Here is a 25124-nt window from a genome sequence, read left to right as displayed (position 1 = left end):
GTTGGGAAGTTGTGCTGCAGCCAACACTGCTGAGATGGCCTTGGAATGCCCCTCGGTGTTCCCTCCAACATTTGGTCTGTCATATGAGTATTTCAACTGGCAAGTGGATAAATGTGGGGGTGGGGAAAGTGTTCCTACTGAAAGGGAAAAAAATTAGTTAGTGCTTGGTCAAGAAGTTACACCTGTTTGGGAGCTGCATTTATTCAAACATCATGGTTGGTTCCCAGCATCAGTCCCTCTCACTTGTCTTTCATGTTTATAAAGGCCATTTTCTTCCTATTGTGACCATTAAACAGGATTATTATCTTGCATTTGTCTCTGCACAGAACTGTGTCCTATGCCATTCCTGTCAACTACATATGAGGACATTTTATTACACACATTGGGCAACTCCATATAAAGCATTGCCACACACTGTGGCTTCCTGGAGCCCCATTAATGGATGCATTATCACCCAATAGGATTTTCTAGCTTTCCAGCCCTACCTATGCCCATTCTGGAGGGTCCCAGTGGCTGTTTTCTTCACACCATCCCAGAGTCAATAAGGGCTGGACCTTCTGTACCTGCTCTTCACCATTTGAAGAATTTGTTGCCTGAAAGTCAGAAAGATGATAACAAAGGCAACTAGCAGGGCCAAACAGGTAGGAAGAACAAGGACCAGATGCAGTAGAGTCATATCTGCCGTTAGCCACTTGCAATTCTGGATGATTGATTCAGGCAAATCTGCTACACGGATGAACTTAGAGGAAAAGTTGCAAGTGACTTGACTCCAGTCTAGAATGCGTACAGTGTCATGGTCATGCAGGGCATCCCACCAACCCAGCTGGCAGCAGTCATAGGGATTCTGGCTGAGGTAGATCTCATGTAAGCTCTTTCCAAGCTTCTGCATGGCATGCTGAGGTAGGGCATGGAGACGATTTCTCCTTAGATCCAGAATTTGCAGTTCCAGGCCTGTTAAAGATTCAGGGAAGCTGGCCAGGGAATTTTCAGATAGATCTAGGTTTACCAGCTTCTGAAATGCAGAGAAGTCCATATTTGTCCTTGCAGCAGAAAGTCCAGTGTTCCTAAGATAGAGCACCTGCAGTGATTGTGCAACAACTTTCAGAGGTCCTAAGCCATCAAGTAGTGACCTAGGATTGTCAGAAAGGTCTAAGTGTGCTATAGAAGTCCCCTGAAAGATGTGGGTGTCCAGTATTTCTAGGTCACAGCCAAACAGGAAAAGATTCCTTATGGAGCCAGCATTACTGATATCTATGCAACTGGGACTTCCAGCAGCATGTGAGGCACAAAGCTTTATTGGGTTTTTACTGAGGTCAAGTGTAGTGATCTTTGTTGTGTGAGTAAAGATTTTAGCAGGCAAGCCACACAGTCTGTTGGTGCTCAGATTCAACGTTCTGAGGTTGGCTAAGCTGCTTCTATGGCCCAAGTTCATTTGGAGATCCTGAAGTTGGTTGTAGCTGAGATCCAAGTCAACGAGAGTGCTTAGCAGGTCACTCTCCTGTATCTGTAATGTCTCTAAGCAGTTGTGGCTGAGGTTCAGATGAGCAAGGGAAGACATGCCTTCAAAAAACCTTTCTGGGAGGTACCAGAGCTGGTTCCAACTCATGTCTAGGAACTGCAGGGAAGAGAGGTTGCTATGATGGTTTTCTGCCCAGAGGTCGAGGGTGGTGATGTTGGTGATGTTGCCATCCAGGAATAGCAGTTGCACCGTGCCCTCTGAGTCATTGAAAATATTGTTGTAGAAGTTCAATTGGTTGTGCATCAGCAGCAGAGTTCTCAGTTTATTTTGCTTGGGCAACAGCGGGAAGAAGAGGAGCTGGTTGTAGGAAAGATCTAGTGTTTCTAGTTCAAAGGCAGCATCATTCTCTGCAGCCAAGAACCACTCGATTTGATTGTTGCTGACATTTAGCACCCGGAGTTGGGTCAGGTCAAACTCCACAATGCAAGGAATGTAGTTGTAGGCCAGATTAAGCTGCTGTAGCCATCGCAAACCATCAAAGGCACCAGTCTCAATCTCAAATATGTAGTTATGCTGCAAATCTAGGTGCTGCAGCCTGGGCAGATTTTTTAAGTGAGAGTCATCCAGCCTCATGATGGAGTTCCAGGCCAAGGACAAAGATTCTAGAGAGGACAAATCTTGGATCAGGGTGGCCATCTTAGCTTCATTGAGCAGATTTCCAGATAGGTCCAACTTCCTCAGGGCAGGCAAAGTCCCCAGAGCAGCTGCTGTTGCAGAATAGTTCACAGAGAGGGCATTGTTGGCCAGAGATAGACTACTGAGGCTCCTGGTGCCAAGGAATGCCCCAGGCTCAATGAGCTCCAACCCATTCTCACACAGACTGAGGCTCTGCAGGACTTGATACCATACTAAAGATGCATTCTTTAGGGTCTGTATAACATTTGCATCCAGGAAGAGCTCCATTGTTCCAGGAGGCAAGTCTTGTGGGACAGAGCTCAGCCTCCTGCCTTTGCAGTCTGTAGTTCTTTCTTCCTGCAGCAGAAAAAGAATGAGATGTTTGAGACAAAAGGAAGGACAGATCCTGAAGCTGAGGCTCCAATACTTTGGCCACCTCATGAGAAGAGAAGACTCCCTGGAAAAGACCCTGATGTTGGGAAAGATTGAGGGCACTAGGAGAAGGGGACGACAGAGGACGAGATGGTTGGACAGTGCTCTCGAAGCTACGAACATGAGTTTGACCAAACTGCGGGAGGCAGTGGAAGACAGGAGGGCCTGGCGTGCTATGGTCCATGGGGTCACGAAGAGTCGGACACGACTAAACGACTAAACAACAACAACAACATGAGACAAAAAAAGGTGGGCCCAGCTACTAAAGCCATACTGCACTTCAAATGAGCACAATAAGCAAAGGGCTTATCTCAAGCCCTGTAGATTCTAAGTTAAGATGTACATAAAGGTAAAGGTAAAGGGACCCCTGACCATTAGGTCCAGTCGTGACCGACTCTGGGGTTGCGCGCTCATCTCGCATTATTGGCCGAGGGAGCCGGTGTACAGCTTCCAGGTCATGTGGCCAGCATGACAAAGCCGCTTCTGGCAAACCAGAGCAGCACATGGAAACACCGTTTACCTTCCCGCTGTAGCGGTTCCAATTTATCTACTTGCATTTTTGACGTGCTTTCGAACTGCTAGGTTGACAGGAGCTGGGACCAAGCAACGGGAGCTCACCCCGTCACAGGGATTCGAACCGCCGACCTTCTGATCAGCAAGCCCTAGGCTCAGTGGTTTAACCACAGCGCCACCTGGGTCATATTTGGCATGTAAAAGATTACAGGTTCAATCCCTGGCATATCCTGTGAAGTATCTCAGGGAGCTGGGAGAGATCTTTGCCCGATATCTTGGAGAGCTCCTGCCAGTTGGAGTGGACAATATTAGGAAAAGATAGTTTAATGAATAAAACACTTTGACAGTAAATGTTTTCCATAACAATATTTTCAGAGCTGTATGTGCTCTGCACTCAAAACAAAACAGAATCTTCATTATGGTAACCCACCCAAATTTGCGCAAAGAAAAACAAATTCTGGGAACTAATATTCACAATACAAATTTGCACATTTAATATAATAAGGAAGGAGCTCTGATGTTTGTGTCAACACTGAAACCTGTCTCCTAACCATAGAAAATCTCATTCAAGCCACGCTTCTAGCTTCTGAGTTTCTACCAGCCATTACCCACCTTGCAACCCTACCTTTCTTTCTCCAAGGGTTAGAAATCTTCTCTTTTAGAAATGAAAGCTGGGAGTCTCAGGTTCTGTAGTCAGAACCATTTCTACTATTTTTTTCTTTGCCCATGCAGAATTTCGGAATACACAACAGTCCTGCCTTGTCATCTTTTAGAAACATTTCTAAGGACCGCAGAGCCAGTTATAAAGTGACAAGGCTTTGCTTTCAAACAATACCGCCTTGTCATGAACAGCAGAAAGCAATCTAAGGTATCTGCATTTTTGTGCCTATGGACAAACTACCAAAGAGAGCATTTCTGCTACTTCCTTTATTGTAAACTCTATGCCCCGGCAAGAATTAGATTTTTCTCTCTCGTTCTGAATAACCATGCAAGTTTGAATGGTGTGGAAAAAGTGATTGAGCTATCATCAGATTATGGGAAATTTGTAACACTTGCTCTGCTACCAGGGCCATCTTTAGCAAAGACCCTCCCAGTGCCCCCAAATTTAGTTTAGCCACCCCCATATTTGGGGGGGGGGTGAACTCTAAGTTGTGGACCTTTTTTGGGAGGGGGGAAGCCAAAGTTGTTGACCTTTGCAGTAACAGATTGACAGAGCAGGGGGGCAAGGACCTTCGCCCCATTGCTTTTCACTGCCACTGATAGAGAGGGTCCTCAAATACAGTAGGTATACATTTGGGGGGGGCCCAATAATTTGGCGCCCAGGTGCACCACACCCCTTGCACCCCTGGGTTAAGACGGCCCTGTCTGCTAATGTAGCAGAAGAAATCAGATGTAGATTCAACCCAGCAACTGCACTTTCTTGTGATTCTTAACATTGTTGTGGCTTAGTGGGGGAACAGAGGTTGCCAGGGCAATGCAGACGTGATCTGTGACACATATTTATACCTAGAGCCACCAGAGTGGCTGGGGCAACCTAGTCAGAAGGGAGGGGTACAAATAATAAAAGTATTATTCATTATTATTAATTAGTTGTTGTTGTTAGAAACATAGAAAGATCAATAATTAAATACAATTAAACACTGACAGACTTAAAACTATATGCATACCTGTATATAAAATCTATAACAATAATTACAATAAAAACAGGATAATATTGGGTTGTATCCAATGAAGTTGTCCAGTTGGCACAAGGACTTCTAGATGCACAATGAGACTTCCTCTCACTGCATGTCCCCCATGCCTCCAAAATCTTCTTGGAGGGTTGGGGAAACCCCCAGAACAGATTTGTGGGATGGGTAAGGGGCATGCAGGGAGAAAAGAGGGAGAAGAAGTCCATTTGCACAGGTGGAAGTTCTTGTACTAATGGGAAAAGCTGGGTGGATACAACCCATTGTCATTTGTGGACCCCTGGAGTTGCTGACACACGGTTCAAAATAAACAAAGAAAAGAAAGTTGATAGAAGACAGACTCACCAGTCTGCAAAGACTGTGATAGGCTGCAGGTTTGCTTCCCCATCCTGTATCTAGGAAAGCTATCCACACGAAGATACTCAGGGCTGTTAGTGCCATTTCAACAGCAGGACTCCTGGAAAGTGACACAAAGCGGGGCAAATATATGTTTTAAAAGGCAGTATTGACAGTTTGTTGTATTTTGTATTACAGAAAGAACCAGATGCTTACTAGAAAGCAGACATCCCAAGGCTTCTTCCACGTAATTTATGTCATATGCGTATTTGCTCTCAAACTTTTCATACACCAAAATCTGTTAATTTCTTTGTGCAACGCACATGCTTTCCCCACATCTGACCCTCTGGTGTCACTTTGCAGATTGTGGCAGCACCATGGCCAGAGGAGGCAGGGTGACATAGCAGCAGGTTCCGGGCAACAGGTCCAGTCAGCAGTGGGTGCTACTAAGGGCAGCCTGCCCAGCTTCCCCCCAAACTTGAAGCTGGATCTGATGAGGTGCACATATTTTTTGTCTAGCCAGCTGTCACTTCTGGTCAAGCACGTTTTGCAAAACCTGTTTACTAAAGGCAAAAGTGGGGCACATTCTGCGAATGCTTAGCTCTCTGGAAATGATCTTGCCTCCAAGTGGAAGCGTAGGGCCAAACCCCATTTGACATTAGAGATCCATGACTGGATTTGACATGTTTAATTTTACTGAAAGGTAGCTGTGGGTGGAGGGGCTGCTTGGTGGATCAGAGCAGTGCTGCTGAGGGAGGGGGGATTAACCCCTTGTTCTCATCATGCCATTTCCTCCATCATATTTGCCCCATTTCTGAAAGTACTCAGAGTCCTATAAGAGGAAAAGCAAGACTGGTTTTATGACCTAGTGAGGAATTTATTTCTGAGACTATATACTAGTTAGGTGTGAAGGTTTTTAATTTAAAAAAGTGGATTGACTCTCAAAGCAGGGATCCCCAGCATACCTTCTCACTTTGCCAATGGCTAGCAAAGTTATTGACCCCAAGTTCCTTCCCTGCTTCATGACTCTTTTTCTTTGCCATCATAAAGGTGTTTAAGGACTTCACTCACCATCTGTCCTGCCTTCTCAGTTTGGTGCTTGTGCTCTCGGTGCCCTGTAACTCTTCAAAGATGTTAAGTGGCAGATGCCTCAGAGTGAGTCTGGAGAGTTCTCAGCAACCACCTCACTGCCTCATCTCTCCTTCATATATCTATTTTATGAAACACCTCTGTATTACAGAACCCTCCACCGTGTACTCCCAGAACTACACCACATGGAACTGATACATGTTCTTGGTGAGCTCAACCACGCCGCAAAACGACGACTGCCTTTTTGCAGTGTAGGTGTTCAGAATGAAACAGCAGCTGTTGAACGGTTCCCTTTGGTTAGCATCACCCACCCACCCCCACACCCCTCTTAAGGCAAAGAATGGAGGCAAATCTTGAGGTTGTTACTCACCGGGGGTAGGAGCAATACGCTCAGCACTGGGACGTTCATTCTGCTCCAGCCCGTACCCTCTTTTCCCTCTGTATCTCTACATATAATATTAAAATTAGCTGTTTGCCCTCTCACTTAATATCAGATTATTTTTGAACTTGCGGAAGGAACTAAGCAACGGAAACTGCAGTCACATGGATCACAGAGCCAGTTGCTTCACCCAGCAACCCCCAGCCAGAGCTCAGCAGTTGCACACTGAAAGGTCGAGGCTGTGCAAGCCACTCGAAAATGAGAAGGAGCTGAGAAGAAGGGAAATGAGAGGAAGGAAGCTGTGCAGGGCAAATCTTTGAAGCCATTAGCAACTGCTGCTTTGGTATTGATATAGAAAGAAAAATAAGAGTCCTGTGGCACTTAAAGAGTAACAAATTCATTGTGGCATAAAGATTTGTGCACTATTTTGGAAGTCACATAATACTTGTTTTGCCCTTGTAAAAAACCAATGTCTTAGTGTAGCAGCCCTACATTTTGGAAGCCCCTGCTTATAGGCATCAGGCAGGCATCCTCACTGTAGTCTTTTCAGTGCCTGGTTAAAACATTTTTCTTTAGAAAAGCCTATCCAGACATGCAAAAGTTAATCTTGTTATTTTAGCTGCTGTTTATTTTAATAATCTTTTGAATATTTTCAATACCCATTTTAACTGTTCTATTTATCATTTTAATATTTATTTAATATTTAATACTTATTTTATGTTATTGAAAATCACTTGTCTTTCTTTTAAACAGGTATATAATTTTTGTTAAATAAATACCACACTATGGAAGTGGTAAACTCACTTTCTACAGCACTTTGAGAATTGTGCTTTCTTTAAGTACCATTTAGGTAAAGGGACCCCTGACCGTTAGGTCCAGTTGCGGACGACTCTGGGGTTGCGGTGCTCATCTCGCTTTACTGACCGAGGGAGCCGGCATACAGCTTCTGGGTCATGTGGCCAGCATGACTAAGCCACTTCTGGTGAAACCAGAGCAGCGCACAGGTACGCTGTTTACCTTCCCGCCGGAGCAATACCTATTTATCTACTTGCACTTTTTGGTGTGCTTTCAAACTGCTAGGTTGGCAGGAGCTGGGACCGAGCAACGGGAGCTCACCCCGTCGCAGGGATTCGAACTGCCAACCTTCTGATCGGCAAGCCCTAGGCTCTGTGGTTTAACCCACAGCGCCACCTGTGTCACCATTTACAGAGTAGCTAAACAGGGCTGTTCTGCCTGTAAGTTGCAATTGGAGATGGCCTGTTTTGAGTTCTCTAGTTGTTTCCTTAAAATTCAATTAAAAATGGTGGGTGATTAAGCCATACTACATTCATGCAATTTTTAAAGGGAACTCATACGCACTCAAAGATAAGAACAAGACATGCATCAGTTGCTGGAAACCACAGGAAGGGAGAGAGTGTTCTTGTGCTCGGGGGTTTCCCACAGGCATCTGGTTGGCCACTGAGAACAGGATGTTGGACTTGATGGGCCATTGGCCTGATCTAGCAGGCCCTCCTTATGTACATCAAGGTTTTTAAGACACCACACACAGAAATATCCTTGCTTCTGGGTGCATGCAGTTTTTCCTCTTCCAAAAATTATTCAGCCTCTCAAAAACAGTAACACTCACTTCCCTAAAACAGAAACAATTATTTTGGTTCATGCTTTGCAATTACAGTGGTACCTCGGTTTACAAACACAATTGGTTCCGGAAGTCTGTACTTAAACTGAAGCGTACTTTCCTATTGAAAGTAATGGAAAGTGGATTAATCCGTTCCAGACGGGTCCGCAGAGTACTTAAACTGAAATTACTCAAACCGAGGCGTACTTAAACCGAGGTATGACTGTAGAATCTCTGCAAGTTATTGGCTGCCTATGAAAGACTCCACCTCCCCCCCTGCCCACCAAAGCAAAGGAGTTAGCTTTATAGGTGGGCTGAGAAAAAATAGCCCATATCCTGCTCAATGGAGCAGATGCAGGAGTATGGAACCGCCCAGGTTTGAGCACCATATTAGACTTATTTCAATCTGATTTTTTGCATCCTGCTGTCCCACATTCTGTTGAATACCTGTTCAGCCAAACCCCCCTCCCTCCCAGCTTGATGAAAAATATTAAAGCTATTTTGTTGAGTGTTCTTATGGAGGCTTCCAATGACTACTCAGTGCTTGAAAGGTACTTTGCACATGCTCAGACGTTATTACTTCATGTTCAGAGTTCCAGCTGAGCCATAAGGCGACGAAAATACGTTCTAACAAGTAAGCTCCGTACAAAACTTTGTGCTGTATTCTCATCTTCTAATAGGAGTGCTCTTGTTCAGAGTTCCGGTGGTCAGCCAGTCAGATCCTCTTTTAGCAGGTTTTTCCACTGTTTCTGTTTTTCATTTCCAACCACTGTTCAACTTTCTATCAGCATGCTCAGTCCTCAGGTGTTACCATGGCTTGTTATTTCTTTATAAAACAAATTATACCACTTTTTATTTACAAGTGTTTATATATCTGCTAACGCAAGATACATCATGCTGCTTTACATTTGAGGATATTTGGTTACTCTGTACTATGTTTAAGGTTTCATTTGGCCTTTTTGCAGCAAACTGCTGTCCCCTGCTGTTAGGAAATTAGGGCTGCTTTCCTTCTTCTCAATATTCACACCCAAAACACATAGTGATTAGCTTTTCTTTCTTCTTCTTTTTACATAGCTGTTGTTAGCACATTTCTCTGGCAGAGGCACACACATTAAATTGCTTCCTTCCTTCCAGGAATTCACATCTTCCATCCTAATCCGAGTCGTTTACAAAGAATCACAATTACACAAACAATTTAAAAACATAAACCTTGAAAGCAGCACGGGGTAAAAGAATAGTATAAAAAGTAAGTAACATCAACTCTTTGGAAAAGGATAAATTGTTATTCACTTTCGCAATTTCAAAAGCTCCAGATGACAAGTGAGAGATCACTGGAGACATATTCTATATCTGTAAAACTTGTTTTACTTACAAATATACCACTACAGCATATTGGAAGCAAACAAGCACTCATCCAAGCAGACAACACCGTTGACAGTCCTGCATCAGTTTTCCAAAGAAAGCTTGTGAACTCCAATGATGCTCTAACCAACACACAGCTCTCTCCACCTTTCCAAGTTCTAGGTGTTTCTCCCAGTGTCCATTTCTCCAAGTCGGGAATGCGTGAGAGAGGTGTTGTGTCTGCAATACCACAGCTCAGATTGGAGGCTCATGTAGGAGCGAGAGGCATCACACCTTCCCAGTCAGGCCCTGATTCAGACATGTGCTTCCCCCTCCTTCCGAGTAACCTCGTGTGCAGCTAGGCAAGCACAGCAGCAGTGGCTCTGAAACCAGGCTTCCTCAACCTCGGCCCTCCAGATGTTTTTTTGGCCTACAACTCCCATGATCCCTAGCTAGCAGGACCAGTGGTCAGGGATGCTGGGAATTGTACTCTCGAAACATCTGGAGGTCCAAGGTTGAGAAAGCCTGCCTCCCAATGTATTCTGTTCCTGTGACCCTGGAAGAGATTGGGGGCGGGGGGGATTTCAAAGTTAGCCAGAAGCCCAGGCAGCTCCAGTCATAGGCCAGGGATACCTGGATCAAATGGTTTTTCAGGGTCACTTGCAGTGTGGAAATCTACTGGAGGGTCCTGCTCTCCTTGCTCTTACCTCTGAGAAGACCTCAGGTACAATGTCTGGGCAGGCAGAACCCTGACACATTTACTGGAGGGTGTCATATTTCCAAACATCTCCCGTCATTCACTTTCACTGAAACATGAATTTAATATAAAAACACATCACAAAGACTTTGTGTGCAGACTTGCTAATACAGCCTTTTAACACTGCTACTGAATTGTACTTCTCTTGCACTGAAGGTAAAGAGGATGCACAAACATTATATTAACCCCCCCCCCCTGAGCATTTCCACTGTCAGGATATTCTAGTTCCATGAGGACAAGAACTTTCTCTCTTGGGTCTGTACAGTGCCTCTCATGTGACATATGAGGTAGCAGCTCCACCATGTAGAATTGTTTATAATTTTCCTACTTGTTGCCTAGCATAGACATTCTACGACAAATTAAATGGACTTCCACCGTCATTTACACCTACTAGATTAGGAAGAACGCTTTGAGCGAACCTAGTTTGTTATCTCAGATGAAGCTGGACACAACTGGAATCTTACAGTTAAACACACATCAGTTCCAATTCTCTTCATGAGGCCTACTTCTCAATCTACTCTAGATTGCAACATGTCTGCTTACTTCAGTGGAGCTAGGGCTTTGATCCTATCAGCATTTGCGCTGTGGTCCAAACCGCAGAGCCTCTAGGGCTTGCTGATCAGAAGGTCGGCGGTTCGAATCCCCGTGACGGGGTGAGCTCACGTTGCTCAGTCCCAGCTCCTGCCCACCTAGCAGTTCAAAAGCACGTCAAAGTGCAAACAGATAAATAGGTACCGCTCCAGCGGGAAGGTAAATGGCGTTTATGTGCACTGCTCTGGTTCACCAGCAGCTTAGTCATGCTGGCCACATGACCTGGAAGCTGTCTGTGGACAAACGCCGGCTTCCTCAGCCTATATAGCGAGATGAGCGCCGCAACCCCAGAGTCGTCCACGACTGGACCTAACGGTCAGGGTTACCTTTACCTTTACAGCCTTTGTGCTAGAGAGTCAGCCTCTCACAACAGAATGCAACCGTAATCCTTTTTTGACAATTTGCTGCCTGCTTGTAATTTGAAGTTGCTGCTTTGTTTTGTTTTTAAACCTAACCTTAATCCACAATTGGTATACATATTACACTTGGAATTTAATTCTCCTTTCCCTCTCTTGTTTTTATCATGGTCATTGCCATCGTGCAACATGGAACTAGAGAACCATCTGTAAGCCTACACTAATACTTCTGTATAAGGGCACTTGGAACCATTCTCCTAGTCCACTAGTGAAATGACATACAAGCCAATCATATGCATGAAAGGGAAACCCCAGCAACCAGAGCATAAGAGCTCTCTGCTCTTAAACTTGCATCACACAACAGTGCTTCTGCTGAAAGAACTCCTGGCGCTTCCTTTCAAGAGGAATCCTGTCCCTGTTGCATGTTGCAGCATAAGGAGACTTGATCGGCTGTAGTCACATTATAGTCTCAGTTGATATTTCCTTTAATGAATTACCACGTCTCACCACAGCTGAAGTTGCAAAGCAACTAATTTAGGATGTATTAATAGTAGTACCGGTAGTTCATTTTCCAAGCATGTACACTTTTACGACAGTAACAATTGCAGTTCCCATGTGCCCTCTGGAAGTATCCAAGAGTTTCATCTGAAGGCCACTTCACACATTGAATGTTTACGGAATACCCTCAAGATCAGGCATCCCCAAACTGCGGCCCTCCAGATGTTTTGGCCTACAACTCCCATGATCCCTAGCTAACAGGACCAGTGGTCAGGGATGATGGGAATTGTAGTCCAAAACATCTGGAGGGCCGAAGTTTGGGGATGCCTGCTCAAGATGTTTTGTGTCTGCACCTAAAAATATAAAAAAATCAATGCAGGTGATGTATGTGTTATACTTATTAGGGAGCTGCAGTTTACTGGTGCTTTCTACTGAGTGTGTTCTGTTGGGGAGACGGACAGGATTTGTATCTGTATAGTTTTGTGAAATAGCCCTGCCCAAGTAAGCTGTCTTCAGTTTCTGCTCCACCCCAGAATCTGAGGGCTGAGATCCAGTTAAACACTGGATAGACCTTGAACAAACTCCCAGACAGCCTGTCTCTGCAAAAAGTCTGAGACATCGAACCTGTGTGAAATGTATATTTTGCTAAAAGGCTTCTACGAACACAAAACAGGAAAACTAAGACCAACATTTCCATCAGGGAGAGTTTACACATACAGTAGTCCAGCTTATCAAAGGGGTTTACATATTTATCTCCAGGGAAAGCTCACAATTTGACATTAGTCGATCACATAAATATTTTAAAAATTCTCTGTATTCCAGTCAAACAGAAAATCACCCAGTACTAATAGGACTCAATTATAACACACAATAATACAGAGTAGTATATTTATGTTTTAACAATTTATTTCAGTTGTTTGTACAGCTTGGAGTTGGTCTTCAGGTAATAAGTTATAAGAGGTTTATATACATATTTGTCCCTGTGCCCCAAGGAATTTTTAACCACTTGGCACAAGCAGAATGCTATGCCACATGTAAGGGTAAAGCGAGCAAGACATCCTGTATAAATGGAAGGTAAAACCTAGCAAAATTTTCCCTGACACAGTTCTTAGGACCAGCTCTCTCTACTCGAAAGTCCATAAATAAGTGCAGAGGGTAATCCATCCGAGACTGCACAGGGAGACTATATTACTCTAACAAAAGCTTCTTTCCTTTTATTTTAGCTCATGCCATAGAATCTTGTAGTGATATATTTTATAGCATAGAATACAGTCAACGTTTTCTGGAAGTGATACATCTTTCCAAAATCATTCATTTCTTCGTAGTACCAGTGTTGAAATGATTCATTTGCTTAATTTTAGAAAGACCAGGAATGAACTTGTTAAGCGGCATACTACACATAGAACAAATATTTTAAAAACATTTATTCGCACATGAAGACCTCAAATGCAGTTTTGCGGAATCTGAACATGGAAGGAAAGTGAAGTGAAGAACTAGGAAAACCTGAACAGCTGAGAACATGCAACATAGACTCCGCCAGTAAAGTCACTGCCCTTTTTTTGGATCCACATTTTATCCTTCACACTTTCAGCAGCCTCATAAAAGAGCCTCTTTCTGCCTAGTGTGATGCCATTCACTACAGTCCTATGCCACCAACCAAAGAATACTAGCAGTCCCAAACCAATAATCCACCGTAACTTCCTTCTGCAGCTTCTACAAGGGAGCAGAGGGGTTTGGAAACAATAGTAAAGCAAGATGCATTAGTATGTCAAGATGGTAGGACAGGGAACATGATGGCTAAGCCTACAGCAAGAAGGCTAGGTTGCTGGGAAGGTCACAGCATGACCAATGTAGTATGTTTTTAAGTATTGAGGACTGATGGCACTACCAAAGATACTGGATTGCCATTTTAAACCTTGCATGCAGCAAGAATGAACTCTTCAGCCTATTAAAAAAAAAAACAAAGGTAGTGTTTAGCAGCTTTCCCCGGCTTTAACAAAAATAAGAATGCCTAAGGGAATTGTTCTCTTTTTGCACATCTAAGGAACTATATGTCTGCGAGACCGCATAATTATGATTATGATGTAAAGCAGGCATCCCCAAACTGCAGCCCTCCAGATGTTTTGGCCTACAACTCCCATGATCCCTAGCTAACAGGACCAGTGGTCTGGGAAGATGGGAATTGTAGTCCAAAACATCTGGAGGGCCGAAGTTTGGGGGTGCCTGATGTAAAGAATGTAAACAATACCTCATTTCCTCCCAAAGGCCACAATCCTACACATACTTACCTCGGAGTACACCCCACTGGACATAGTGGGGCTTGCTTCTTAGGGGGGGGGGAATGCCCAGGACTGCACTGAAAGTGTTTTCTCACTCTACACTAAATAAATAGATGTCTAAGGCAGAACAAAATAGCACTTTAGTACCAAGAACCAGCCTGTGGACTTACACGATTAAGACATACAAGCTGTGCAGGATATGGATGCCAAAGAACGGGGAAATGCAGTTGCTCCATCATCTGAAGGTGCTTTCTTTATCCACAACAAATTAGCCTTGTAAAATGTTTCTCAGCCATTAATATAACGAAAGGGCAGACTCCATAGTTGTGTCAGTAATTTGATTCCTGTTTGAAGTTCAATTTATTTATGCTAAAGATTGAAATACAGTGGTATCTCGGATTACGTATCCCTGGATACGTAATCTTTGGGTTGCGAACGCGGCAAACACGGCAGTATATATGTCCGGGTTTTGCTGCACGCACATGCGCAGAAACGATCTGGCCGTATGCGCAGAAACGATCTGGCCATATGCGCAGAAGCGATCTCCGTGCGCGCGCAGAAGCACTTAATCGCGCCGCGTGCATGCACAGAAGGGTGCCTCCGGTTACGGACTTTTCGGGATACGGCCGGGCTTCCGGAACGGATCCTGCCGTAACCAAAGGTACTACTGTATGTTAAAAAGTTTTTCTATGGAATTTTAACATAGTATGTATTTAGGTAGTACTTTGGAAACCTATTTTTCAAACTATTTAGTTAAATATGCAATACTTGCAATCTAATATCTATGCTGGGAAGAGAGCAGTACATTTGGTAATAGACCAAAATGAAGGGTTGGGGTACTGCAGACCATAATGGGAACAACCCACAAAGCATGGCCACCCAACAACCACAATACAATTCTGATTAAAATGGGTAAAGAGCAGCAGTATTGGGTGGACGGCTCATAGTTTGCAAGATTAATTTTAAGTCTTACTTTAGAAGGTGGATTGAAAGACATATGGTCATTTGGAACACACACTCACATTTTAAGTAAAACAAAAATACTCACATTAGAAACTGACTTTATCCTTCCACCTGCACAGAATTTTCAGCTATCAAATCTAAAGCATTTTACAATAAACATTCATAGTTTCTTTTGTCACATGAGATGTTGTACAACAAAAGAAGTGCACTAGTATGTATGCTGTTCAACTGGACAGACACAAACAGCTGATATGTAGTGGGTTTCTTTCCCCCAATTAATAAAATTATGTCCCAGGGAAAGCAAATGCAACCTTTTGTTTTGTTCTGGTTTTTAAATTGTTCTGTACAAACTGTCTTTAAGATAACTGCACGCTTTAACATAACTGCACAATGTTTTGCTCTGGAGAAGTGCAATACATTGTACTCCTCAGTACACTGAAAATACATTAAATAAAATCCAACCAATTTCAGTTACCTTTGGTAAAACACACTGGATCAAAGGCAGGAAGGAAACAAATAATTTTAAAAATGAAGTCTTTTTCACAGAACATACTACTTACAGGTCTCAGTCAGCTTTCCTCAACCACTTCTATACATAAGTATGTACAGGATTCCATTCTGCCACCTTTGCAGTGAAATCTTATGCAACATGCATGTGGTTAGCTGCCCATTCAACCAACTGCAACCCCCTGAGAATTTTTCTGGTCCGGCAGAAAAAGGAAAGGTAAAACTCTCTTCCGTACAGCTGGCCTTTTGGATTGCAAATTTTGGTTTTCCTTGATGTTTCTTGGATACGCATCTACACACTCCACTCATGCTTCCCTATTAACCCACATGCAAGTTTCTCCATATTGTCAACTTGATGTTCATGTCCCAGTTAAAAACAAAATGTCATCCATCTAAAGGTTTTCCCAGATAAACTAATGTCACTTCAGTGTTTCCATAGACAGCAGACACTGCTGGATACAGACATGTCTTTGGCAGTCCTCGGAATGCAACTCCTAGAAACTCATAGCCACGCTCAAAAGCCAAAGTCTTGTCTTCCATGTCCAGGATGACACGAATTCTCTCACCTATCTGTAAACAAAAATAAGACTGATTGAAGAAAAGGGATAATGAAAAAAGACAAGACAAAGGTAAAAAGATGCTGAGACAAAATAACTTGGGGGGGGGATTAATTAACACAATTAACATACAGAAAACCCTTTGAAGACATTTTCTGCTGATCAATGGTAAAAGTAAGATTCAGTCATGGGGCTTTGAAGAACTACACAGGTTAACCAGAAATATTCTTCAATTTGATGCATGCCTTACTGAATTCAACTTGGCTAACTCCCAAGTAAGTGAGGTTAGTGTGGAAGCCTTGCCAGGGAGTAAGCCCCACTGAGCAGATTAGGACATATTTCCAAGTAAATGTGAATAGAATTGTGCCTAAAACAGAATGTGTCACAGTTTACTATGCAAAATTCTGGAATGAATAGCTCAGGGTGGTCCAATATGTGGCCTATGAGACCTTTTTTTTAGTGGCCCCTGTCCTCAAACCTGTTACTACTCTTCAGCAACTCTTCTGCCTTTCCTGTCCTGAAGAGCAAGAACTTCCTCCTCTTGCTGGTTGGTTACTTCTCCCCTCAGCAGCAAATGAGCACGTGAGAGTATATGTGATAGGGAGGGATGCTTGAAAACCCACCAATAGGGAGAAAGGGAGAAAGGGAGCTGGGCGCCAAATTTTCGAGTGTTTGAAGTCGCACCTTTTGATTGGTGGGCCGGCATGGCAACATGGAGCAGGAGGTGCGGCTTGGTGCTGGCGCCTCTTTGAAGGAACAACAATAGTGATGGTGGTGAGAGATGGAGCAGAGCTGCCAGGCCAGAGGGAGGCCGCAACACAGCCCAGGCTCAGTAGAGGCATGGTGTATGGCCAGCCAGCAGGAGGGAACTCTATGAGAATGGTGGGCTGCCCTTTGCCATGGAGGCTTTGCTGCTGCCCTGTTTGACAGGTGGGGAGGGGGTGACTGCCTGCCAGGGACTCCAAGGGGTCTGGCTACATTACCCTTGGGTGTCCCCTTCTACAGAATCCTCCCCCCTCAGTCAACAACCAGCCTGAAGAGGCCGTGCGGGGAGGGGAGCAGGATAGATGGTGGTGGCTGTGGGGACTGGCTGACAGGTGAGGAGGATGAGGCAGCTGTTGCCTGCCCCACCACCACACCTTGTGCTGTCTTCTTCTCCATGGACTGCATTTATTTAATGGCTTCACAAGAGGCTCGAATCATTTTGATTAGAAGTCTTCTAAAATTATTTTATTTTGATTTATATCCTACCTTTTTATCCTGACAGGGACTCAATCTATCAATTGTATTTAATTATATATATTCAATTAAATACATTAATTGCTTACATTAAATATATTAACTATATTGTGTACTCTTTAATTTACAATACAGAAATTTAATTCAGTGTGTGGCCCACGGGTTCTGTGTCAAAGTGCTCTTGAGGCGTACGTGGTCTAAGTGGTTGGAACGCCCTGGCATAGCTCTTCACAGATCCAACAGTCTTGTATACATTCCAGGTTTCACTCACTTGATATTTGGGGGCATTGTTGCACTGGGGGAAGCTGCCATTGACCTCTCCATTATGTAACAAGTTATTGTCCACCAAATTCCAGCCCCAGCTCTGGTCATCACTGCCCAGGAGTGCCACATAGCCCTGACACTGCATGGGAGCTCGTTTTGTAGCAATCCCAATTACTGCCACTGTGCCAAGAGGGCCTTCCCACCAGACTTCCCAAGCATGACGGCCTTCACTGAAACCAATCTTGGTCCTTGCTCCATCTGTACTCTGTGCAATGGGATTCCGATGCAAAGTAAATCCATTCTTCTTAATGTAGACATTCCTAGAACAATCATTGGTGCTGAAAGCATGCTGAAAGGCGCGTACCTGGAACAGAAGGCATTTTTTTTAAAGCAACGCTGGAGATAAGATTACTAAACTAGGCAAGGCTATTAAGACAGCAGCAGCAGCAACTCTACACCCTATTCTTATATATGTATAATTAGCCCATCTGTGAAAGAATGCCACCCAAAGTAAGAACGCGTTGTGATTTCACAACCTCAGTCCTCACCACCTGCCCAGCTGGGCTAGTACTGGCTACCTGGCTCAACATAAAAAACAAGGTCTTTTGGAATCAGAGCAAGCAGGAGAAAAGCATCATTTAAACACCAGCTATTCCAGGCATGGTGGAGGAAGGCATCAACGGGGGGGGGGGGGTCCTCAATCCAGCTCCCGAGATGGTGTCTTATTGAGCACTATACCTTTCTGCAGCTCCTACCATGCAAAGCATCTGGGCCATAGGCAGCAGCTGGAAAGAGGAACCACATCCAAACAACATGTACTCAGTGAGTGTTTCCACCAACACTCGTATGCATATATACATGTGCAATTGGGGGGAGGGGGTGACGACAGATGATGCAGGTTGCATTTTACTGGAGCTAGGAAAGAGCCCAGAATCGGTGCCAGAGTTCTGCCTTGGAACAAAGTAAGTACAGTAATAAGCAGCCAGTGCTTTTGAGCATGTGCGTTAGTGCCTCTCTCTCTCTCTCTCTCTCTCTCTCTCTCTCTCACACACACACACACACACACACACACACACACACACAAACACAAACACACACACAACACGGAACAATTTCCTCTCCTCCCCGCACATCTGGGTTTAAGAAAGTGGTCCGGCTCACAAAACACAGGAGACAAGACCCACGGCACCCCCAGTATCTTATCTCGTGCAAGGGATGTAGGGGCAGAGAACGGTACCCAGATGATATATACTGTCTATATTTCCTTCCTGGGTTTCATCGCGCGCGCAAAAAGGAGGGTCGCTCCCTCCCGTGCGGGGCCATCCTGACCTTGCCCTTGTAGGTGGGCACGTTGCAGAGGATGTCGGTGCGCAGCGCCTCCTCCGCCAGGCTGCGAGCGGCCAGGCTCCGCCACACCTCGCTGTTCTCATCGCCGTGCAGGACGCGGCACCACAGCTTGCACACCAGCGCGCAGCTCCGCAGCTCCCGCAGCTCCAGGTAGGAGAAGACGAACTCGAGCACCCGCCCGGGAAGTCGCCAGCCCCCCGCATTAGCAGCCGTAGCGGCGGCGGCGGCAGCAGCAGCCGCAACAACCACCGAGCTCGGCGCTCCTCCTCCGCCACCGCCTCCGCCGCCGGCAGCCGCCGCCATAGCCTCCGGGCGACCACCGAGTCCTCGCGTCCCACAGCGCGCGCGCGCACGTCTCGCCAACCGACCGCCCCGGTCCAGGCAAAGGCGGTGCGAGGCCGCGAACCCACCAGGCAGCCAACCGGCCAATCCGGCTCACGCCGTCAGCGAGGGAAGGAAGGGAAGGCGGCGCAGCCGACGCTCGACGTCCTTCCCACCGGCTGCCGGCAAGTGCGGGCGGAAGTGAAAGCTTTAGCCTGTGCCTGAGCTGGGCCTGAGGAGGAGGCGTCGGAGAAAGTGCTGTCATTCCCCCCTCCACTGTCTCTTCGGTTCGCGATTGGAGGAGCGGTGAGACGAGTCTAGGTTTCCTGCCGCGGGTCTCTCCGACTGCGGAGCTTTTATTCGCCTTTTGTTACTACTATTGTGGCGGTGGTGGTTGAGAGCTAGGCCCTGAAGGTGAGCCAACCATGTTGGGTGAGGGCAGAGCTGTCAAGGGGGCTTCTCTAAACCCATGCGCGAGAACCTCACCTGTTACAGTAATGTAAAGGGGGGGGGGGTTTGATAATAGGGTGACGTAATTTCTCTTCGCCGGAAGAGGACACTGTCGCATGGAGAGACGGTGGGACGGGTAAGCCTGTTTGAGGTAATTCGGTTATTTTTTGGCCTCCTCGGTATTAAAATACAGCAGTAGGGTGGCTTGGCTCGAGGCTCTCACCCTATTGCGTATTTACTTGGCAGTAAATCGTACTGAAGTGGTGTACACGGGATTAGGGCTGGACTGTAAGGGCTGAACTGTAGGCGTGTTTCTGACTGGTTTGGTCCTCATAGCTATGAAGAATGCTCCCCCATCTCTCTGTTTTCATGCCTAATGTTTCTCTAGTCCGGAGTATTGTTTGAAGGCACTTCTTTCCTTGTGGGCTAGTCAATTGCCAACCACTTCTCTGCCTCCACTTGACACCCTTGTGATGATAAATGCTGGTCTGTTAATCCGTATAGTAGAATGTTCCTAAGCATATTTATGAAGTAATAATAATAATAATAATAATAATAATAATAATAATAATAATAATAATAATTTATTATTTATACCCCATCCATCTGGCTGGGTTTCCCCAGCCACTCTGGGCGGTTCCCAACAGAATATTAAACAGAATAAAACTTCAAACATTAAAAGCTTCCCTAAACAGGGCTGCCAGATGTCTTCTAAAAGTCAGATAGTTGTTTATTTCCTTGACATCTGGTGGGAGGGTGTGCACCACCACCAAGAAGGCCCTCTGCTTGGTTCCCTGTAATCTCACTTCTCGCAGTGCGGGAACCGCCAGAAGGCCCTCGGCGCTGGACCTTAGTGTCCGGGCTGAATGATGGGGGTGGAGAGACTCCTTCAGGTATACTGGGTCATCTCCAGGGAGTTAAATACATACTAAGGAATACCATTTATTTTCAGAAACTTTCTCTCAAAGAGCTTTGTTTTCCAAAATGCCATGCTTGGAACTTACTGTCAGTGATTTACTTTCCCTCAATCCTATTTTGCCATTCAGGTTTCTGACTGCAGTTCTCTGTTAGTGCTATATGACCATAAGGTATATAGGCATTTTCATCATGGGTACATTAGTAAACCAGACTGTTGTGGGCACCGCTTATGCTTGGTTGTGGTGCCCGTATTACAGTGTATTCTGTTGGCTACTGCAGAATGTTCCTTTCAATCCCTTATGTCAGTTAGGAAAAGGGGATCCTGTGGTGCCAGGGAAGGCACCTGTGATTTCATGTGCACTAGCAAGTGCCATGTTGGCAAGCTTTGCTATAAACCAATTAATTGAGGAGAACAGGAGTGTATATTGCATGCCTAAACACATGGCCTCTCGTTTAAACAAAATCAGACTGATACCAGTATTTAAAGTTGTTTTGGTTCTAGGATCATATGGTTTCAAAGGTGGCATTAAAACATACATTCTGTCCATGCAATGAAGTGATGTGTCTTTTGAGGAATTGGCTGTACCAGAAACAACTTCTGTCTTGCTAATCAAATGTTTGTGTTTTTCAGACTCTCCTACTATGGCAGAAAGGTGGGCCAATGGACACTCTTCTTCAATATTATGTTTGAACGTGAACAAAGATGGTCTGTTGGCTTCAGGAGCAGAAGGAGGGGAGCTAACCATCTGGAGTGAGGAAGGGACTCCATTAGAACACACACTTCTCCAGAAAGCTGATGATGTCACCAGTGTTGTGTTTTCTCCCACCTGTTCCAAAAGACTATATGCTTCTCATGGAGAGACTGTTAGCATTTTGGATACTAGATGTCTCAAAGAGCCAGTTGAACATTTCCATGTAAATGATGAAGAGATCAATTGTCTTTCAGTAAATGAAACAGATAGTTTATTAGGTGCTGCAGATGATTCTGGAGCAATAAAGATAATTGATTTGGAAAGCAAGAAGTTAAGCCGCTGCCTTAGACGACACTCAAATATTTGTGCATCTGCTGTGTTTCGTCCTCAAAGACCTCAAAGCCTTCTTTCATGTGGTCTGGATATGAAGGTGATCAGCATAAAATGAAAGTTTCCTGTAGGGCACACACCAGCACTGATCTTTGATACATGTTTCTTTCCTCTCCTACTATATGTTAATTTGTCTATGAGCCTTCTGTGGCATTAGATGAAGTAATCCTCCTATATATGTATTGATCAGGAATTAAGACAGTCCCTTGTGAAAGTCAGTATGAGTGCCAGCCAAAGTAAAACAAGCAGGCAAGATAAAAAGGAATCATTCTTGAAAAGTTGGCTTCCAGGGAGACCCAGTATCAATTAAATAGCTAAATCAAATGCTGAAGTAGTTTAACGGAGGGGACATATTAAATAATAAAGAATACATTTGAGGGTGAGCAAAATGCCCTTATGCCACTGAGTATAGACCAAATCCCAAATTATTGGGTTTTTATGCTATGTTGAGCCCTGGCATTTCTCTTTATAGAGATATCCAGGTTCATCGTCTTAAATGTCTGCTGTGTGAGAAATTTCTTAAAGTTAGTGTGGTGATTAAACTTCTTGATTATGCATGTAGGGAGGTAAAAATGCAACAATATTATGGCTATACAGGCTCAAATCGGATATTGTGTTTCCAATCTCCAAACAGTGACCTAGAGATTGGGAATGTGTTGCAGGCTGTCATGGTCCCTGCTTCCCTATTATGCATAGATTCTCCTCTATTTTCCACAATTTGTGGTATTCATTATACTGTATTCAGATTCAGCAAACTAAGATTAGCACTCACAGGGCATCTCCTCCAAAACATATTTTGAAGCAGGTTGTCACACAGTGTTTGGAGGCACATCTGGTAGTGCTAACCTGTATTTTGTTAGATTCTGATATTGTTTTAAACCAGGCACCCCCAAACTGCAGCCTTCCAGATGTTTTGGCCTACAGCTTCCATGATCCATAGCTAACAGGACCAGTGGTCAGGGATGATGGGAATTGCGAGTCCAAAACATCTGGGGGGCTGAAGTCTGAGGATGCCTGTTTTAAACCATAGTTATCACAAGAAAGGAGGTGAGGAATTTGGAGTTGAAGAAATGTGAGCCTGTAGCATATTCCCTATCTTCAAATTAATGACCTGAAACATGATGGTTGATTAACCAGGGAGTCTTGAATCACACAAGCAATTTATGATGCAATTTGAACCATGTCTACTCAGAAATAAGTTCTGTGGAATTCAAAGGGACTTACAGGTAAGTGAGATAAGGATTGCAGTCTAGTTTGGTTTTTGCACAAGCCAATTCTATTTTAACCAACACCCATCTATAATAAAAGCAGTATTAAACTATTTAAAATGAATTATGGTATACATCCTTCAGTTCTTAGTTTCTATAATGAGGCTTCTGATTTAAGAAAGAATTATTTTTGCTCAGTTTTTGGTTACTGGTCATTGTAATTAATACAACATAGAGGTCTGGATATTGTCACAGGAATGCTGATGATGTTTTCACAGCTTAGATAATGCAACATTTTGAGAACCTCTGTTTCTTTGGCACAAGGTAATTTGTTCAGCTTGGTAGATGGATATAATAAACAAATGTAGTAAAAGTACTCTTAAGAAATCTTTTGTGTAATTTGTTTAAAGCTTCTCAAAGCTTAACAGACACAGGGAAGCATCACTTGGTGACAGCTACCTCAATTTATGACTCTAGGAATAGAACCTAAAGGAAACTTAAAATTGTGTGCAAATAGGAACATGAACACATTTAGTATGTGCTAGTATATGTCCTATACAAAGAAATAATTCTGATTTGTTCTATTTGAAGGTTATGATGTGGAACTTGCAGAAAGCTCGCCCTCTGTGGATTGTGGACTTGCAAGAGGAGGAAGTCAATGAACATTCAACTGGTCAGCTTTTTAACCCTCCATTGGCCCATTCCTTGTCTGTTTCTGCTTGTGGCAATGTTTTTGGCTGTGGAGCTGAAGATGGTAAAATCAGAATCTTTAGGGTAACAGGTACCAAGTTTGAGCAGGAGGCAGCATTTAAGGGCCACTCCTTAGCAGTGTCACAGGTTTTCTTTCTACCAGAAGCCTACCGGTTCATTACAGGAGGAAATGATGGCAGTGTGTTGTTGTGGGACGTCAGCAATGAACTAGGAAAACAGAAGAGTCCAGTCAAATCCATCCACAGAAGGAGAACTAGGATGCCCAACACCACCAAGAAACTTGACAAAATAAATGCAGAGTGTTCAAATGAGCATGTACCAATTTTACCAAAACTGACGATTGAACATGGAGAGAAGGTGAACTGGATTTCATATGCAGAGATTAAAGGCTCTAGAAGAATACTGGTTGCTGATCAGAGTACCAGTATATCAGTCTATCCTATTGCTGAACCTTAGACATGCCTTGGCCTAACCGTTTGTCTGATACACCACCCTTATTACCCCCAATGTGTTTTAAACCAACTGCAGCTCTTCTGTATATTGTTAAAAATATTTATTTTAGCAGTGGATAAAGTTTATTCATTGTATCAGTAATGGGATATCTTATGATAAACCAGGTATTAACTTGCTGATGAGTCTGAAATAAAATTCAGTTGTGAATGTGTGTGTGTGAATAACTTTTTGACAGGAGAAAAAAAAATTAAAAATGCATATTGGCACATGCTCTAGTAAGTTCCAATGCCATCAGAAGACTTTCAAAATAACTTGTGCTTATGATTTAACTTTGATCTTCCAGATCCCTTCATGCACATTTAAGTCAGCTGAACTACATCTACCCAGTATTTGGATTTGAGCTTTAATGTATAATTTATGCATGAGTATGCCTGAATTTGTCCATTGTGGATCAAAAAAAAACCTGACTCCTGAAGTCTTAAATTATGGAGCACAATCTAGGTTTCTTCTATGAAGAAATCAAACATGAGTCCCTAATTTTTTTAACCTATTGTTACATACTGTTGTTATCATAAAATGTTATCAGTATGCCCAGGTTTAGATACTTCTGCCTTGTTTATTTACATTAATATTATTTTGCTGTTATTAAATCACAACTCCTTATAATTTACTTTTACTACACAAACTGAAAATGTAAGTTTTAAAAGAAGAAAACCAATATGCTAAATTTTCTGCCAATAAAAGCAACTTTCCTTTTATCAGGGCAGTTTTTCTTTCATAGCATAGTGATTCTTGGCTCATTCTCATACTTTTGTTTGTATGAACAGAAGGTGTGATAGATACTGAGAACTGTATGGTACAAGGGATAGTAGCAGCATACTCTAAAATCCTGGGTTTCTTCTTGATATTTTCATATTTATGGAGAATAAAGCTTTAACTGATAAAGCTTTTCTGAGATTTAAGCTGTGTATACAAATGGTGATTTAAACCTTTTAAAAGAGCCTAATATTGTTTCTGGTCACTTTCTGTAATGTAGGAAGTTTTGGATGATTAGAACAATAAACAAAAGTGTTAACTTTTGCTTTTGCCACAG

General features: G+C 43.8%; 3 protein-coding genes across 8 annotated transcripts; 1 reads left to right on the top strand and 2 right to left on the bottom strand.

Annotated features, from left to right (window-relative positions):
• Window positions 1-59: 59 nt before the first annotated feature.
• NRROS (negative regulator of reactive oxygen species) lies at window positions 60-6770 on the bottom strand. The gene is made up of 3 exons (XM_035133321.2): window positions 6563-6770; window positions 5113-5224; window positions 60-2491 (listed from the first exon to the last, which is right to left on the bottom strand). The coding sequence occupies exons 2-3, from the start codon at window positions 5206-5208 to the stop codon at window positions 539-541; spliced, it is 2049 nt and encodes a 682-aa protein (XP_034989212.1). The 5' UTR covers window positions 5209-5224; window positions 6563-6770; the 3' UTR covers window positions 60-538.
• Window positions 6771-12144: 5374 nt separating this feature from the next.
• FBXO45 (F-box protein 45) lies at window positions 12145-19280 on the bottom strand. Its single transcript, XM_035133763.2, has 3 exons — window positions 18871-19280; window positions 17549-17905; window positions 12145-16051 (listed from the first exon to the last, which is right to left on the bottom strand). The coding sequence occupies exons 1-3, from the start codon at window positions 19189-19191 to the stop codon at window positions 15866-15868; spliced, it is 864 nt and encodes a 287-aa protein (XP_034989654.2). The 5' UTR covers window positions 19192-19280; the 3' UTR covers window positions 12145-15865.
• Window positions 18989-25034, top strand: WDR53 (WD repeat domain 53). Of its 6 annotated transcripts, none has more exons than XM_060274584.1 (3): window positions 18989-19038; window positions 21209-21699; window positions 23459-25032. In XM_060274584.1, exons 2-3 carry the CDS (start codon window positions 21220-21222, stop codon window positions 24032-24034), a joined length of 1056 nt encoding a protein of 351 aa, XP_060130567.1. In that variant the 5' UTR covers window positions 18989-19038; window positions 21209-21219; the 3' UTR covers window positions 24035-25032. The 6 variants fall into 6 exon arrangements, with proteins under 6 accessions (XP_060130567.1, XP_034989083.1, XP_034989082.1 ...); XM_035133192.2 differs by lacking the exon at window positions 18989-19038 and adding an exon at window positions 19374-19515 and having other exon boundaries at window positions 23459-25031; XM_035133191.2 differs by lacking the exon at window positions 18989-19038 and adding an exon at window positions 19374-19623 and having other exon boundaries at window positions 23459-25031.
• Window positions 25035-25124: the final 90 nt, after the last annotated feature.

The sequence above is a fragment of the Zootoca vivipara genome, chromosome 5 (genome assembly GCF_963506605.1).
Source record: "Zootoca vivipara chromosome 5, rZooViv1.1, whole genome shotgun sequence".
In the NCBI taxonomy this organism is placed as follows: domain Eukaryota; kingdom Metazoa; phylum Chordata; class Lepidosauria; order Squamata; family Lacertidae; genus Zootoca; species Zootoca vivipara.
The sequence above is the reverse complement of the archived record's forward strand: the minus strand, read 5'-3'. Positions and strand labels throughout refer to the sequence as shown.

What these genes read in the sequence shown, in the direction of transcription:
- NRROS (XM_035133321.2), bottom strand. Translation starts at nt 5,208, where the DNA reads ATGGCACTAACAGCCCTGAGTATCTTCGTGTGGATAGCTTTCCTAGAT. An exon ending in ATCACAGTCTTTGCAGACTG is followed by an intron (nt 2,492 to 5,112) that starts GTGAGTCTGTCT and finishes TTTCTGCTGCAG; the next exon opens with GAAGAAAGAACTACAGACTG.
- FBXO45 (XM_035133763.2), bottom strand. Translation starts at nt 19,191, where the DNA reads ATGGCGGCGGCTGCCGGCGGCGGAGGCGGTGGCGGAGGAGGAGCGCCG. An exon ending in TGCCCACCTACAAGGGCAAG is followed by an intron (nt 17,906 to 18,870) that starts GTCAGGATGGCC and finishes CTTCTGTTCCAG; the next exon opens with GTACGCGCCTTTCAGCATGC. An exon ending in ACAATGCCCCCAAATATCAA is followed by an intron (nt 16,052 to 17,548) that starts GTGAGTGAAACC and finishes TTTTGTTTACAG; the next exon opens with ATAGGTGAGAGAATTCGTGT.
- WDR53 (XM_060274584.1), top strand. Translation starts at nt 21,220, where the DNA reads ATGGCAGAAAGGTGGGCCAATGGACACTCTTCTTCAATATTATGTTTG. An exon ending in CATGTGGTCTGGATATGAAG is followed by an intron (nt 21,700 to 23,458) that starts GTGATCAGCATA and finishes TTCTATTTGAAG; the next exon opens with GTTATGATGTGGAACTTGCA.